The following is a 17979-nucleotide window of genomic DNA, read 5'->3' as shown; positions in this document are numbered from 1 at the left end:
AAATAAACTAAAACAAAAATTAAACTTGCCTTTTCAAGGGCGGGTCAAAATCTAGTATATTTTTAAAAAGTATTTATTAAAATATGATTCTTTTTTGTATTGTAATTTTATCATTAAGGTATGTGATAACACTATAATTTTTATGGAACAAAGGTAATAATAATCTTCAAATTTTACTACCATTTGGACCATATATAATTTAATAAATTTGGAATATAAAATAAGAAAAATATATTTAGATATAAAATTATGGATCATGTGCACTGCACTTTTGGCATATGCCAAGAAGGAAAGAACCGAAGATGGCCGTACAACTAGAGGTAGGCATTTTGGTTTAATTTTGGATTCGGTTCGGTTTAGTTTATTTGGGTCAAAGAAAACTTTAACCAAAATCAATTTAAATTAGTTGAGTTTGGTTTTGTGTCCGATTTTTGTTTGGTTTGGTTTGTGTTTCACTACAAGAAAACATCAATTTAAATAGTCGGAATATATGATGTTTTTTTGTGCAATATATTCAACTTGGCCATAATAGTTATTTAGTATAGAAATTGATCTTAAATGTGTTAATTACTTTGGATTAACTTTTACCAATTTTTCTCGAACTTTTTAACAATTCATTACCTTTGGTTGTTGAATTTTGACTTTTATAATTGTAGGATTATTAGAAGTTGAAGATATGAGTTTTAAAAATTATCTCATCATCAGTCAAAACTAGATCTGGGACAGATCGGGTATCCAGACAATTTTAAGGTATCCGGATTTGGATCCTTATCCGGCGGATCCATAATTTTACTATCTTTATCCGGATCCGGGGTCCACGGATATCCAGGTGTCGGATAACCTTCTAAAAATTGTAATATCCGGCGGATATCCGGATCCAGATTTGGATCCTTAAAATAAATAAAAAATAATATTAATATATATAAAATATTAACAATAATTTAAAAAATAAATATATAAATGTTCTTAATCATTTCTATGTATAATATTACAAAATTTACATAAATTTTACATATAATATTATAAAAATGAAAATATATTAAATAAAATTAGTTTTTATATATAGATATTACTATTTTTGAAATAGTTATTAATAGAATTTACGGATCCGGATATCTGGCCCAAAAAATTAAGATATCCGGATCCGGATCCGGATCCGGCTTTGAGGGATCCAACATTTTACTATTGGGATCCGGATTCGGCCCCTCCGGATTTCCGGATTTTCTGATCGGATTCGGATCGAATCTCGGATCGAATCCGGATCTCGGATAAAAGTCCCAAGCCTAGTCAAAACCATCTCAATAGAAACAAATTCTTTAATATTTTTTCCAAAAATCTCATAATGTTTATTTTGATCTTGCATCTATCTAAAAAAGAACAATTTTTTGGCTGGAAGTCATGCAAATTTTTTTCCTACAAAGAAAATACATAATTTTTATGAACAAAAATATTTTTTTGTGCATGATGAATGATTGACTGATACTTATCAGTTGTTTATTTATGATTTATGTTCATAGTTTATACTAGTTTAGATTTATGAGAATCAGTTGTTTATTTATGATGTTTGAAGCATTTAAATAGTATTAGGATTAATGCTTATATTGTAAAAAATTTCATAAAATTATGCGAATATTTTTGTAGAAATAAAAAATTGTATAACTATCAAAAGGTACAATCACATAGTTTCCTTTCTATTAAGAAAGAAGATGTCTGAAATAAATTAAACTTAATTGACTTCTCAAATAATATTATAAAAATTGTAATGATTAGTGACCTTTTAATTTTTGGGCTAAATATCCAAATGGTTTTTATTAGCTTTATCAATAAATATCTATTGTTGTTAAACAAATCAATAAAATATCCAAAAAATAAGGAAACAATATATTTTGTATTTATAAACAGCCGTTTTAATATATGTAAAGTAATTTAGATAACAATTAATACGATATATATGGTAATTATTGATGAATATATTTTCCCATGATTCTTTTATATGTAATCGCCTCCTCAGAATATCTCGTTATGTTCATATGGTTTCTCGACGAGAACTGTTACCGACAACCAATTATGTCGGAAGTTACTGACGTCGTTCTAACAAATCTGATTGTCGAAATGAAACTCCTCGGAGTTAGCCGATAAGTTCCCGAGAAATATTTCAGAAACTTATGATCATAAGTTTAGCGAGAACAAAACGCTAACAGTTTGCAGGTTCTCGGAAAGTCACCGGATATCATCAGTTCCGACGGTTCTGCGAGGATTGTCGTTGTTGGGTAAGAGATCTTTTTCTTGTAGTGTTTTGTTTGATTTTAGTTCTGTTTGGTTTGTGTTTGGGTCGGTTTAATATGGTTTTTGTTGTTTCTGTTCAATTCAATCGAGTTGTTTTTTTTTTAGTTTTGTTCTAATTCGGTTATAAAAATATAATTTATAAGAATATAGAATAAAGCATCACCTGACACCAAATCAATATTTTTTCATATTTTAACATAAAGCCAAGCATCACAATAAAAATATGGAAGATGTAATCTAATAATTTTATATTTTTATCTTCAAACCTAATATAATTATTATACGTATTTTTTCTGTTTTGATAGTGATGTATGAGATTCATACTCTTTTATTGTTATCTTAGCTGTGTTTCTACTATTCATATAGAACTATAATGTATGAAATTATATTTAGGTGTTTAGGTTAAATGTTAAATATCTTAAATTTTAATATTATTAGTGTATTTAGTTAATCTAGTTTTGAAAAATTCAGCGGTTCGGTTAAAACTGAACCATTTGGATTGATAAATTTTTAACCAAATGGTTTAGACACAGATTTGGTTTGATTTGGATCGGTTTGGTTTGATTTGGTTCGTTTTGATTTGGTTCGTTTTTTTTGTTCATTCCTAAATCTACGTGCTTATTTTCCAAATAACCAAAAAAAATTAGATTTTTAGAAAGATAGCAGAGAAAGATAGGAAGAGAAAGTAAGAAAAAGGGAAGAGTTTTAATTAGTTAGTGAATTTGAGATATTTTATGTATATAGGGACAAATTCTCCTAGATCTAACTCGTAAGAGCATCGCAGTCACTATTGTAAGGAAATATTTTTCAAAGCCAATTAAATAATAACAATCAATTTTTTTTTGAAAACTCTTCTTTTTTTATACATAAAGATTAAAAAAACTATATCAAAACCCTAAAAGTCTTGCATCAATAAGTATCCAGCTAGATTCATGAAACTGAATTTTAGTCAAGTCGTATTTGAATATTCAGAAGATGTAACATAGTTGATGTAGAAAACCGCGTTCTTGAATGAGAAGAATACGTAGAAGTTTGATGCTTCAACTTTATCTGTTCACATACGGTTGATTAACTGTTTTCTTCGATCTATATATGTACACACTACTGGTCGAGATGTGAGAAAAGAACAACAAAATGAAGAAAATAACACAATCGCTTCTTCTAAGTTTGGTTCCTATACTTCTATGTGTATCTTTTCAGGTTGGTGTGATAGAGGCTAGATTGCGTCACCTAGGTCAGTCTCTCTTTATTCCGGAAATCCTTTTCACAATTATTTATTTTTTCCCTTTTCGCAGTTATAGTTTAGTAAGTTATTATTTAACAGAAATCCTCTAATTACAGCTTCCTTTATAATTGACTAATGTGTTAAATGGTGTGGGTGCTGTGAAACGAATACCAATGATAGGAACACCAATAACAGAAACACGAATGATACACGTAAACCCTCCCCCACCTTGTGGAGCTAAAATACAAGTTGCGCCGCCTTTGCCGCCTTCTACTCAGATACAAACGGGAGAGATGCCTCCTTTTGAGACACAAACAGGAGGAGCTTGTAGACCCGTTCCTCGAAGACTTCCTCGTCCACCTTAAGAACTTACACACTCAGAAATCAGAATCCACAAAGACTTTGCCCACCATATATATATATAATTAATGTAAGTCCAATCATTATTTAGTAAGGATATATCATAAAGAAATAAATTATTTGCCAAGGTGACAACGGTATCATTATTTCCTTAAGAAAAACAGGTATACATGGTAAAAAATCTTGCATGCTAGGCCGTTAGTTGCTCGTAAAGTTTTTGCGTCCATTTGAGAATTCAAATTTTACCTGAAATTTCATTTCTTTTTGTCATTGACTTTTACGGACTCATACAAATTCTGTAAACCAAACTGGATGATCTGCATCCATGTGAATAACGAAAAACGGTTACATCCTAACTCTACGGACTATACTATCCGCCATTGCATTGTGCGTCCTTAGAACATGAATTATTTCTGATCGGATGAAACTTCCTTTCAGGGTCTTGATATCTTCTAAATAATTTACAAAAGTTGGTATTCTTCTGGTTCTGAAACCATCTTCACCAATTGAGAACAATCCGTTGCAAACGTAATCTGAAATTAACGTAAGTTTCTCATACATTCCATTGCCCAGAGTAGCGCTTCTATCTCCGCATGAAGAGATAGGCTAACCCGAACATTCCTCACCTCCAACAGTCCATCAAATCCTTCTAGTGTACTAAACCATCTCTGTCCGAAAAAGATATCATCCTTTTTCCAAGAACCATCTGTGAAACACCATCTTCTAGGAATTGGCAGCATGGACGTGACCACAACTTGTGGTACTATTCTCTGCTCATCTAAAATTTGTGCATCCGCCCAAAGTGTAGATTTTGTTTCTGACAAATTAAGTGTATCCATGGGATCAATGTCCAAATTACTAAAAACTTTGTTATTACGGTCTTTCCATATGTACCATAAAATCCAAGCAAACTGATGGTCTTCCATTTGTGGCAGAACTCTCCAGAAATGATGATTCATATTTGTGAATAAAGACTTTCTTGGAAAAATATATGGGTTCGATGGTATCTTCGAGAGAGCCCAAACCTGAAGTGCTGGATGACATTCGAAAAATACATGGTTTATCGATTCCTCTGAGCTCTACATCTGACACAACAAATATCTCCTTGAATCCCTCTCCCTTGTAAATTCTTCTTAACTGCTACACATCCTCCCACGAGCTGCCATGGGAAGTGTTTTAACTTTGGTGGGCACCATATTTTCCTACAAAAAGCTTTCAATACGTCAACTATAGGGCCAATCAAAAGTGGTGGTCGTGCTCTATCTGGGTAAATCCGTTCTATCTGATATCCTGATTTAACTGTATATTTTCCACTTTTGGTAAAATGGCATCCATCACTGTTTGTCCTCTGAGTCGTACTCAGTAGTATACTTTCTATAAGTTCTGATTCATGTGGGTCCACCAAAGTCCAAATTGCATGTGAATTCCAAGTACGCGAAGTGGAATCAATGAGAGAATCCATTGTAAGGTCTGGGTATAAATTGTATTGATTTTTATTGTCTGGTCTCGATACAGATATAGAAGAACATGTTCCCACGAACTTGCATGTGAATTTCAAGTACGCGAAGTGGAATCAATGAGAGAATTCCACGAGTGATTGGGAGCCATGGATCATTACATACAGATATAGAAGAACATGTTCCCACCCTTTTGATTAGTCATTTGCTTACCAGAGATCTAGCAGATACAATACTCCACCAGCCATATGACGGAGAATATGAGCGAATCGGTTCCAGGGATGAAGCAATTCTGTAATACCGACCTTTAAAAACTCGGGCAAATAAAGTGTTTGGCTTCTCTATGAGGTGCCAAAGTTGTTTACCAAGCATCGCTGTATTAAAATCAGTGATGTCTTTAAACCCCAAACCTCCTTCTTCTTTATCAACACATACTTTGACCCTGCTTTCCAGTGCAGGCCTCTGGGGCTTCCCCCTGGACTCCATCAAAACTGTGCTACCGCACCCGTCAGTTTTTTCGCAGTTTCCTTAGGTAGGCGATAGCATGACATCACATGATTTGGTAATGCCATAACCACTGATTTAATTATCACCTCCTTTCCTCCTTTTGTAAAAAATCGAAAGGCCCATATCGATCCTGGACAAAGTTAAAAACTTGTATCTTAGATCCCCTCCCCCCCCCCCCCCCCCCCCCCCCCCCCCCCCAAATCTTCTGTAAACCAAGATAAGAACCCATTCCTCCTAAATTCTGAATACCCAAAATATCTTTTAAATCCTTTGGTTCCTCAATCTTGTGGCCAAATTGAATAGATGACTTATCGAAATTTATAAGTTGACATGATATTTGCTCATATTTCTTTAAAATTCTTAGAATGGTTTGACATTCTTCATTTTGAGGTTTACAAAAGAAAAGACTATCATCCGCAAAAAGCAAATGAGATATCGAAGGACATGCTCTGGCAACCTTCATTTCCGTCAATTGTTTCCCTATCTCTGCCTTTTTTATGTTTGCGATTAAGGCCTCGGTGCAGAGAATAAATAAGTAAGGAGATAAAGGATCCCCATGCCATAAGCCCCTATGTGGAACAATGAGGTCACGTGGTTGACCGTTTAGTAGAACCTGATATTGAACCGAGGATATACATTTCATCATCAATTTGATCCAATGAGGGTCAAAACCCATTTTCCGGAGTAATACCTTAATAAGATCCCATTTCACTCTATCATACTCCTTGCTCATATTTATTTTAATCGCCATATACTTTCCTTGATAGGCTTTATTAGATCTCAATCCATGAAACATTTCCTGTGCTATAAGAATATTATCAAAGATTGATCGTCCTGCCACAAATGCCGATTGAGTTTCTGAAATGAGTAAGGCAAGATATAATTTCAATCTCTAACACAACACTTTCGAAATAATTTTATACCCTACATTACAAAGACTGATTGGTCTCAATTCCGTCATCCTTGTAGGCCTTTCCGTTTTTGGAATCATACATATATTAGTAATATTTAGTTTAGCATCCATTTCTCCGGAAACCAAAAAGCCATTCACCAACTCCACCAAATCTTTCTTAATAATGTGCTAGGAGTGTTGAAAGAATAAAGTTGTCATACCATCCGATCCATGCGCCTTTTCTGGGTGCATCATAAATAGAGCTTCCTTAACCTCCTCCTTCGTAGCTATTCTCAACAATCATTGATTCATGTGAGGAGTGATACTCGGTGTGATTTCCATCAGGAAGTTATCAAACTCCGATGGTGAAGAAGAGGTAAATAGATCTTCAAAATAATTAATTGCCACCTTTTCCACCCCATTATCCTCTGTAATCCAATTTCCATCCACATCATGTAAACCAACAATTCTATTATGAATCCTTCGTTGCTTTGTCAAAGCATGATAGTATTTTGTGTTGAGAACCCCAGATGAATACCACATATTCATGCTTTTCTGATGCCAATATTCCTCTTCATCCCTATATGCATCTTGTAATTTCTTAGATACTTCCATTTTTTCGTCTTGAGTCCTGGTGTTGTCTGTTTGTACCTTTTCAAGGGTTTGTTGTAATTCATTTATTTTTTCCTTTCCATAAGGTGGATTATTTTTCCGCCACTTAGCAATTTCATGACGGCAATTACTATTTTTTTCTACTATACCCTTCAATGTGCCTTCGGTTCTTTCTCCCCTAGAGTCTAACCATCCCATTTTGATTGATTCCATGAAACCCTCGCGTCCAATCCATCTCTTATCAAATCTGAATTGTCCTTTCCTCCTGGAAACTTTGTCTTCTAAATAAGCCACCACTAGACGATAATCAGATGCCACCATCCCTAAATATTCTGTATAAAAACATGGAAATAGAGTATGTCATTCTACATTTGCCAAAGCACGATCTAGACGGCATCTAACCATCACTGTCTCTTTTTCCTTTCCTCTTCTCCCTTGCCATGACATTTTATTTCTAGTAAACCACTGTTTCTGATCATATAATTAAAAGGAATGAATGAATACGCATTCCTCAAAGATCCCCCATCTTTTTCATGGTTGCCAGTAATCTCATTAAAATCACCAATAATGAACCAAAGTTCAGACCGTGAGAGTCCATATCTAGTTAATCGCTCTCATACTTGTTCCCTCTGTTGTTAGACTGTGTCTCCATACACAAAAGTTATATAAGCCGTTTTTTCCAGGACCACGGCTTCGACATCTATCATCCGGTTGCTATTCAACTGAAGGTTTAGGTGATCAATACCATTAAAAGAGGATCATTCCCTTAATGAAAATTACACTTTTCTCAAAAATACCATCATTTTTACAAAGGATTAATTAAATTCATTAATGGCATTTAGGTCTTTTGGTTTTGGGCATACAAATACACCTAAATAGATCTATTAATAATGAACTTATATATATTTAAAAGATATATTAACTTTAAATTTAATATAAGTATAAGTATATTATGAAACATAAATAAATTAACAAACATGAAAATATTATTTTCTTAAATATATGTATCAATATTCAAAATAGATCATTTGAATATTATACAGATTTTCAATACAAACCAAATCATATATCCTACACCATATATCATATACATATCTGAATATCATTTTTCCATGTATAATGTCATTTTATACATAATATTAATATGACAATTACGAGTGTTCCAGAATATTTTAAAAAATTTATTAAAATCAAATTTTAAATCTAAAATAAAAACACAAACATATAATAGGTTATTAATAACGAAAATAAACTAATATTGTCATATCAATAAGCTTTTTTTATTATCATTTTTTATATGGATAATATAATAAAATTTCATCAAATTATAAGGAATCACTAATTTATGTAATATTAAAAAAATATGAGTAATTTAATCAATTTTCTTTTAAAATACTATCAGATATTTTGTGTTTTATCCGATCAATGGTATCAGATTGAAGGTTAATAGTGAGTTTTTGGGTTTTTACCGGGTTATTTTTAATTAACGAATTTTTTATTAAATCCGAACCGGATTATATACAATATATTGGGTCTATAAGTTTGACCATGAATCTAGGTCGGATATGAAAACAAATCTCAAAACTCAAACATTATTATAGAACAACTGCCATATTTCGAACAAATACCATAGTTTGAAAAGAAAAAAAAATGATAAAAACCTAAAAACTCAATTGTTATGGTTCGAAACAAAATAATAATTATAGTTTGTAAATGAGTTTTCGATCAATAAATAAAAAAAAAAAAAAAACAAACCCGCGCTTTCTACACACGGGTCAAAATCTTGTTTGTATTAAAATGAAAAATTCACTGTTATTCAAATATGAATTTAAAAAATCATTTAAAATCTACTGTTATTGAACTTAAAATTTTGCAGAGTACTCTAAAATCTACTGTTATTGAAAATATTTTAAGTTGTGGAGTTTTAAAGTTTTCAGGTGATTTTAGGATGTTTAGCTGGAGTTTCTTAATTAGTTAAAAAAATTAAAATTCAAATCCCATGGTTTTAGGTTATATTCTAGAGTGGTTTAAAAAAAATCACATAAATCTCTGCAATTTATTGAAATTATCTAAAACTCAATGAAAAGTCAAATCACTTTCAAATGTTATAATGAATACACCCTCTTATATGTATTTTAAAAAGTGGTATCCAATTTAGGGGGGTGTATTCAATATAACATTTGAAGGTGATTTGACTTTTAATGCAGTTTTAGATGATTTTAATAAGTTTCACAGATTTAGCTGATTTTTGTTAAACCACTCTAGAATTTAAAACAATGGGATTTGGGATTTATTTTTTTTAACTAAAAAACTCCACCCAAACATCCTAAAATCACCTGAAAAATTTAAAACTCCACAACTTAAAATATTTTCAATAACATTGGATTTTAGAGTACTCTACAAAATGTTGAGTTCGATAATAGTGGATTTTAAGTGAGTTTTTAAAATCCATGCTTGAATAATAGTGGATTTGTCATTTTAATACAAATCACAAACTCTTAGTTGAATACACCACCCTTAGTGTATTTCAAGCAATTGTTTATGGTGGTTTTGAACTTTTAAACAACTGAAACCATATATTCAGTATCATGAGATATAATCTAAAAGATTATGGAGAGAATTTAATGTTTACCATTTTCATGGTACCACTTTTCATCTTTACCATCACTAAAAGAACATTTTCAAAAATATTTTCTTCATAAAGTGGTAAAAGACTTTATACCCTTGTTATCTATATACATAATAAATCATTATTTAAATAAATAAAAAATATAATAATAATTATTTTATGTTTTCGATTTATACTTTTCAAATTCGAACTTTTTTATAAAAAAAATTTTGAAATTTTTTTTCAAAATTTTCTTTTTGAAAATCGAAAATTATGTTTGAAACTATTTTTTTTAAATTATTTTTTTAAAAGTATTTATTGATATATATGTTTTAGAATCCTAAATTTCACATCCCAAAAATCGTACCCCACCCCTCAACTCTTTTTTTTAAATATATATATATATATTAATTGTCATCCCAAAAGGGCATTAGAGATTACATTTCCGGCGACTCAGAGAAACATCCGGCTAGGTTACATACGTAGAAGGCAGAAACACTAATAACAGATCTAAGCAAAAAGAGTATAGGGTTGGGGGAAAGAAGACCGGGAAGCAAGCTTCCTCCTCCATGGAACACTGGTGGTCTTCAGATCTGAGATCCGAAACTTTTCGAGGCCGGGGTGTTCAAATCCGTCACCGGATCCGACACTAGAGACCGTTAAACCACCCAAGGAGGCGTCCCGCGGCCCCAACGCGCTAGCTCAAGACTAGCTCCAAACCCTAGCTGCCGCTATCTAGATTAGTTAACCCCAAATCTCTACCCACTCCTCAACTCTAAACCTTAAGTTTATATTAGTTAACCCTATGAGTATAAGTGTTTTTTTATCTTTTATTAAAAGTGCGTGTAAAAATGGTTAGTATAAAGTTGTAAACATGAAAACTAATATTATGAATGTGGTATTTGTGAAAAAATTTCAAGATTGTGTTTGTGGTATAATTCAGACGATAAATTTAACCCCTACCACTTGGATCTTATATGGTCCTCTCATCTTGATTCTTCCTTAGTTTATCGGTTTATATTGTACAAACATGCAAGTAAATTCATAACTACGTGTGGTGACCAGAATGAGAATCAAAGGGCTCGTGAAATATTAAAGACTATCTACCAAACCACAGTTGAGTTCCTAGCGTTTTCACTTTTCACCCTTATCAGATTGCAATCACTATAAGAAGGCAAACTCTTAAAACCATGTGACAGAAACTGAGATAAATAATATCATCTGTCTATAAAGATTATTAACATTACATACTTGACCACTGATATGATGGATTAGACATGTTAATTAGGGCATTGAACAAAAAAAAAAAAAAAAAAAAAAAAGAAGACATGTTAATTAGGGCCAAAACCCGCAGCCGAGTCTGTTCAACTCTATAAATTATCGGGATTGGGCTTAATTATATAAGTTCAAAAAATCGGACCTTTCGGGCTTAGCTCATCTTAGCTTTCAATGTTTTAGGCTAAGACCATCCCCAAAACCCAAAACTTATTTTTTGTCATCCCATGATACGAAAAAAATCCAGAAATTATATTTTAATTTATTTAATTAGTTAAAATAGTTAACTTTCTAAAATGTTAATTTATAATATTCTCTTATATCGTAGTAATTTAATATAATTCATACTAATTTACAACATTTAATAGTTTAAGAATGATTTAATTTTGATTTGGTTATAACATGATTTCAAAGTTTATGAATGATGATGAAGAAGGAAAGTCTAAATTGATTTTATATTTAGAAGACGATAGGTTAGAACTAATTTTCTATGAAGACTTGGATGTTTTAGAATGGTGGAATTGTCAAACACAACACTACGGTGAATTAGCTCATATGGCATGTGATGTTCTAAGCTTTTTGATAACTACAGTGATATCATAGTCTAGTTTTATCAGGTGTTGATGATGTCTTAAACAAATATAGAAATGTCTCTTACAAAGATATGTTTAGCACTGATTTGTACACTTATTTGGTTGGAAGGATTTACTTTATGCAATCCAAGTAACATATCAATATTAATAAAACTTTATTTTAAATTGATATATATATATATATGTCAAATTTAATATTTTTTTAATAATTTGTATGTAGCTCTTGGTAAGGATGAGAACCTAGAAGTCACTAAAGAACATCATGATTTGGATCCTATAGTTTCTACTGTTTAGAGTTTAAATAATTTTGTTTTATTTCTATTAGCTCTTACTATTTTTTTTGGTTTATTAGGTAAAATATTCATTTTAGCTTTGGATTTATAAACATATGGATAATTATTTAAATTTAGAATTATTTTTTTTAAAAATTAATGTATTTAATTTTAATTTATCTTCTTAAAAAATCTGAAAAATCCAAAAAGCCCTATATCATTTTTAGGATAGAGCCAGACTTTATATATAGACCCAATTTTTTTATGGATCAAACTTAAATAGTAATGGACTTTGCGGGTTTTGGGCCGGACCGGGCCAAGCTAATTGACACCCCTAGTTACACAACAGTTGCGAAGCTTTTCCTTAACGTAAGTCTCTTCCCAAATTTTTTGTTGTAAGAACGAAACTTTTGTTTTTGAGTAGGTATGTATTCTCTTTGAGGTGTAATGACGACGACTCAGATAAAACATTAATAGTATATATCCGTGTGTAGAATCGGCAGCGGCTAGAGCCGTAAAATGGGTTAGCCCACGTCCATTAGCCCATATTCATTTGTATATTTATTGTTTGCGGTAAGAAAGTGACCATGTCCATTAAGGACCATACCCACTAACATCCATGTTTACATAGGCTGCCATGGAGTCCAAAATAGACCATATAAGAAAATTTCAAATTTTGTAATTTTTGCGAAAAAAATAAATTTTGCGGTTGTGGCGGGGAAAATCAATTTTTCGGTTTTAGCAAAAAAGCCATATTTTTCGATTTTGGCGAGAAACCCCATTTTGAGATTTTAATGGGAAAACTCGATTTTACGGTTTTGGCGGAAAAACTCGATTTTGCGGTTTTGGCGGAAAAACTCGATTTTCGGTTTTGGTGGAAAAACTCGATTTTCGGTTTTGGCGGAAAAAATCAATTTTTGGTTTTGGCAGAAAAAATCAATTTTTGGTTTTGGCAGAAAAAAATCAATTTTTGGTTTTGGTGGAAAACCTCGATTTTAGGATTTTGGCAAGAAGCCTCGATTTTGCGGTTTTGGCAAAAATTTTGATTTTGCAGTTTGAGCTGAAATACTTGATTTTATGTTTTGAAAAAAAAAAATTAATATTAAGATTGTAACGGAAAAAATCGATTTTGCGATTTTGGCAAGAAAACTCGAATTCTAAAATCCCTAACTTTTTGTGACCATTGGACCGTCCATGTCCACATAGTCCAAATCCATTAACGCCTATTACTCATTGGTCATGCGATTCTTGTCTATTTATAATCCATACAGACAAATGGGTGTCACCAAATTAGACCAATTTATATTTGGACATGGACAACCAATGGTCAGGCCGCCCTCTTGACAGCTATAGCAGCGACCTTAGGCAGAAGACATGGAAGTCTGGCCTTGTGAAAGATATATAAAATTTCGGCCAATAATGTTAAGTATCTCCAACAGCTCAATCTGTTAAAGCTTGAGAGGTCAAGCTAAAGGTAAAAGGTTCGAGCCGTTTCACTCCCCAATATTTACCTTTTTATTTTCTTACAGGCCCACAAATTTGTTTTTGCTTCCGGCCCAAATTGTTATGAACATTCTTAGGGCCAGGCCTGTTTAGAATCTACACCTTTATGAGTTTTTAGAATGTTAGTTTCTCAGTTCATGTGTTCCACTAAAATTTTTAAGCGTCTTCTTCATTTTCTTTGCATCCTATTTTGTGATTATACATAATAAGACCAGTTCCAGGTTGTTGGAGCCTGTCCATCCTTTTTGTACAAACTACAATTTGTAAGTAAAAGCTGGAAGATATTCATTTTTTTTTTGGTCTAAGCTGGAACATATTCATAGATACATTATCATCATGTTTGTAACAGAGGTGATATTCTAATGAATTAGCTCATATATGTTGCTGCAGTTGCTCACTATATTAAAAAGGTGACTGGTGAAGGAGCTTTGCATCCTTGAACGTTTGATGGGATGGATCAAGGCTGATGCAATGGTTCAAACTGAAAAGGCAACGATTCTGCTGAAGTGATTCACTTGTCATGATCATAAAGGAACCTGTGTTGTAGGTTGTAAAGGTTTGTTCCAATTTTTGCTTTTATAGTTGAAGATGACAAGCTAAATGAGCATTGATAAACTCTTTTTCGATTGCTAACCACTGTAAAAATATTGAAAGCATCTTCATCCCCACCATAATTTACTTCAAAAATGATGTGAAAAATGAAGTATGAACAAAAAATGAAAAATCACTTTAATTATGGAGTAATCATTTTTTGGTTTCTTCATTACTCCATTTTTTCACTCTATTTTGCAGTAAATTATGGAATGAGGTTGGAGATGCTCTGAGAATGAAGTTTGCAGACAAGAACTATGTATAGTGAGCAATTCAGAATGAACAAAAAAAATCTTTATTAATAGTTATAATGTCGTAAGATACTGATTTAGTGATTTGAGACCTCAGATACATACTAAACAAAGAAACTAGGCGTTGATGAACAGAAACTACATACTAAACATCGATACTCAAAAGTTAATAAACGGTTTCTACATACTAAACAACAATACTAAAGGAAACTGTTGAAATGTGACCTGAGACGCATGTAAATTTGATCTTTAAACTAAACAGAAATAACGAAACTTAATCGACAGAAACTAAAGCTATATACTAAACAGAGATGCTAAACGTTAATCAACAGAAGCTACAGTCTAAACAGAGATACTAAACATTGATCAACATAAGCTACAGTCTAAATAGAGATACTAAACATTGATCAATAGAAACTACAGTCTACATACTAATCAGATACTAAATGTAAATGAACAGAATCTACAGTCTAAACAGAGACACATACTAAACGTCAATTAACAAACTATAGTCTACTTACTAGTACCAAGCGTAAGTGAACAGAAACTACGGTCTAAACAGAGAAACTAAACGCTAATGAACAGAAACGAGTTACTTGCCTTCTTTTCCTGTTCTTCTTCTTCCACTTGTGGACGAGGCAAGAACGGATGAGACAGAAATTTACAAGCGCTTCCTCTCTTCTCAGGATTCTTTGAGAAACGCGTTTCGATAAAAGCCTTTGCAACAGAAGGTAAACTCTCTGGGATCTATTGAGAAGAAGAGCCAACCCATTCACGGTAACGCATCCACAGCGACCGTTGAGGAGCCAACCCATCCACAGGCACGCATCCACGGTGACCATTGAAGAGCCAACGCATCCACGGCAACGCATCACAGCTCCATTGAGAAACTATTTGAATTTGAATTAAAAGAACTGTTGGGGACTTGTCACATCAGTCTCATATATATATTCAGTTGTAGAGTACAAGAAATAATTAAGGAAATTAGTCTCTCTCTCTCTCTCTCTCTCTCTCTCTCTCTCTCTCTCTCTCTCTCTCTCTCTCTCTCTCTCTCTCTCTCTCTCTCTCTCTCTCTCTCTCTCTCTCTCTCTCTCTCTCTTTTTCATTCTCCTGAAACTAACATTCTACTACATCTCATATTCTCACATGGTATCAGAGCATTAAGCTCCTGAACCTCACAAAAGCTTCCGCAAGTCTATTTCTTTCTTAGATTTTCTTCAAAATCTATTGGATACATCCTTTTATCCACGGGTCCAAAGGTCTTCCAAGAGAGAAGAACCTCACCAGCACTCAAGATAGAGGAGTATACCTTATTCTCTGGAATTCAAAAAAGCTTCAACCATATCCGGAAAGCTTCATCAAGTCCAGTATATCTGAAAACCAGTAGGAACGGTCTATTTTCCACTAGTCCATATCTCTCCATGAGGGATAACTCAAACATGGTTTTGGTTCCAGCGTACAAGAAGGCCAAGGAACAACATAAGAAGCACAATATACGAAGAAGAAGTGATTTGACTCTTGTTAGGAATGTAATCAAGAAGTTTGAGCATCCATCGATTCAAGAAAAAACTATGTATTAGGAAAAACTATGTATTCATCTGTCATTGGTGATTCAAATAAAGGAGGAGCGTGGAGAAGTAATGATAGTGCGGCCAACATTGATGGTCCAGCGATCATGAGTGACCTACATGCCTTTATCGAAGCCTTTATCTCATCCAAGAAGGGTGCTACACACTCTCTTGACTCTAAACCTAAACCTATCATAATAGATTCAGGAGCAAACCATCACATGATTAGTGATAGGAACTTGATTAGTGATGTCCAGCTTGCCTCAATGAATGTTCTTATAGCAAATGGTGATAAGGTTAAGATAGAAGGGATAGGGTACCCTAGGTTGTTTGATAGGGAATCAATTGCCTTGTATATGCCTCTCCTACCTCTAACGAGTTACCAAAATCAGAAATCTTGAGCTCCTATGAATCTTGTCTCGAAGAAGAACAAGGGAAGACAAGTAAGTTGTCTGGTTTGATGTTGCAGTGAACATAACCATGGTCGTGAATCGAGACCAAACCTTCGAGAATCATGTGCATGAGATGTTTGATCAACGGTTCCTGCAACTTTCTGTCGACGTAACGGTCCATGAAAGCGATTAAACTACCTTCGGAAGCATACTCGAGTTGCAGTTTGTGGACTTTGTTACCGTGATTGCTGAGACCTTGTTGAAGAGAGTCACCTAAACATGTAACGATCGTGGGACTTCCCCTGAGTTTGAGAAGTATATGTAACTCTGTTTGGAGACTGTCGTAGTCTTTGTGGTATGAGTTCTTGACTGCGGAGAGAAACGAAGAGCCATCTTCAAGATTAGTGTAGTGGACGAGATTGACATAATTTCCAACAAAATTTGACGAATTCTTCGTTTGACTGCATCTTTGCTTTTTAGGGTTTCAAGAAAGAATTGCTTTTGAGAAAATTTGTGGCTGAAGAGAAAAAACGTAAAAGAAAATGGTGGCGAAGGAGAAAAGATATAACTGTCTTTTATAGATTTGCGGTTCTAGTTAACGCGGTGACTTTACACGCACGGAAAAGGGATATTTGAATTAACAATTTCCATTTTCTAAGATACTCAAAAAGAAAATTTGTAGCACAAAAGAGAAGATTAAAAAAAAACATTTGAGATCGACTTTTTTCTTATTCTGGCTATTTAAAATTTTAATTATTTAATATATAATTTTGGTTAAAAATCAAATAAGTTAAAATTTTAAACTTGATAGTATGATATAAACATGCTATTAAAGTCTATAATCTAAAATAAACGAATTATATAAACTAATACATTTTTTTGCTAGTTTATAAGGACTATTTTCGACTTTTTGTTTTTTGAAAAATTAACTTTGGCTTTTAATAGACTACATAAAATATGAGTATCTTACCTTTTAATACGTTCCATCAAATATTACTTTCTATGATTAAAAACTATATATCGCCAATTGCAATGTCTTCATATTGTTCAGTTATTTTAGTTTGTTGTGAAACCTCACAAATCGGGTGGAACTGTGGTTAGAAATGCGTAAGATAGCAATTAATTTTAGAATTCATGAATATTTCTAGATTATCAAGAGACCTCTCTCCGTTGCCAATACATCGAGCTTCAATGATGTGTTCCACAATCGTGGTCGACACACAAGCTCCAAGATCAGGTCTGATCCGGTTTCTAATCCACTTGCAAAATAGAAATGAATCCCTTACAAAATATAACTAAAAAGTAAAACCCGATGGATTGGCCAGCCTTCACGACAGAATCGAGGCGTTCCAGAGGTTACAGGAAGACTTCGAGGATGTGAATCTATCTCATATTCCTCGGAGTCGGAATGGCCGAGCAGATGCGTTAGCAAAGGAGACAAGGATCAAAGGCTATATTTTCTCCCATATAGATCAGACCCAGATAGATGGAGATACTCCTCGGAGAATCGGCTCGTCTATTCTCCACTTGATCTAGTTTAAATTGGTTGACAACAAAAAAAAAAAAAAAAAAAAAAAAAAAAAAAAA

The 17979-nt window shown here is 33.0% G+C and overlaps 1 protein-coding gene and 2 long non-coding RNA genes across 4 annotated transcripts; 1 reads left to right on the top strand and 2 right to left on the bottom strand.

The window, feature by feature from the left end:
- Positions 1-450: 450 nt before the first annotated feature.
- On the bottom strand, positions 451-2945 carry LOC117127210. Its single transcript, XR_004450037.1, has 2 exons — positions 1295-2945; positions 451-717 (listed from the first exon to the last, which is right to left on the bottom strand). It is a non-coding gene; the product is annotated as an uncharacterized LOC117127210 (long non-coding RNA).
- A 166-nt stretch (positions 2946-3111) lies between these two features.
- On the top strand, positions 3112-5411 carry LOC103833006. Of its 2 annotated transcripts, XR_004449996.1 has the most exons (3): positions 3125-3520; positions 3692-3941; positions 4310-5411. It is a non-coding gene; the product is annotated as an uncharacterized LOC103833006 (long non-coding RNA). The 2 variants fall into 2 exon arrangements; XR_626077.3 differs by lacking the exon at positions 4310-5411 and having other exon boundaries at positions 3112-3520; positions 3692-4227.
- Positions 5412-13980: 8569 nt separating this feature from the next.
- On the bottom strand, positions 13981-17977 carry LOC117127172 (probable dual specificity protein kinase YAK1 homolog). Its single transcript, XM_033276611.1, is given in 2 exon segments — positions 13981-16829; positions 16831-17977. Coding segments are annotated over 2 exon segments (537 nt in total). The 5' UTR covers positions 16860-17977; the 3' UTR covers positions 13981-16321.
- Positions 17978-17979: the final 2 nt, after the last annotated feature.

The sequence above is a fragment of the Brassica rapa genome, chromosome A08, assembly GCF_000309985.2.
Source record: "Brassica rapa cultivar Chiifu-401-42 chromosome A08, CAAS_Brap_v3.01, whole genome shotgun sequence".
Classification (NCBI taxonomy): domain Eukaryota; kingdom Viridiplantae; phylum Streptophyta; class Magnoliopsida; order Brassicales; family Brassicaceae; genus Brassica; species Brassica rapa.
The sequence above is the reverse complement of the archived record's forward strand: the minus strand, read 5'-3'. Positions and strand labels throughout refer to the sequence as shown.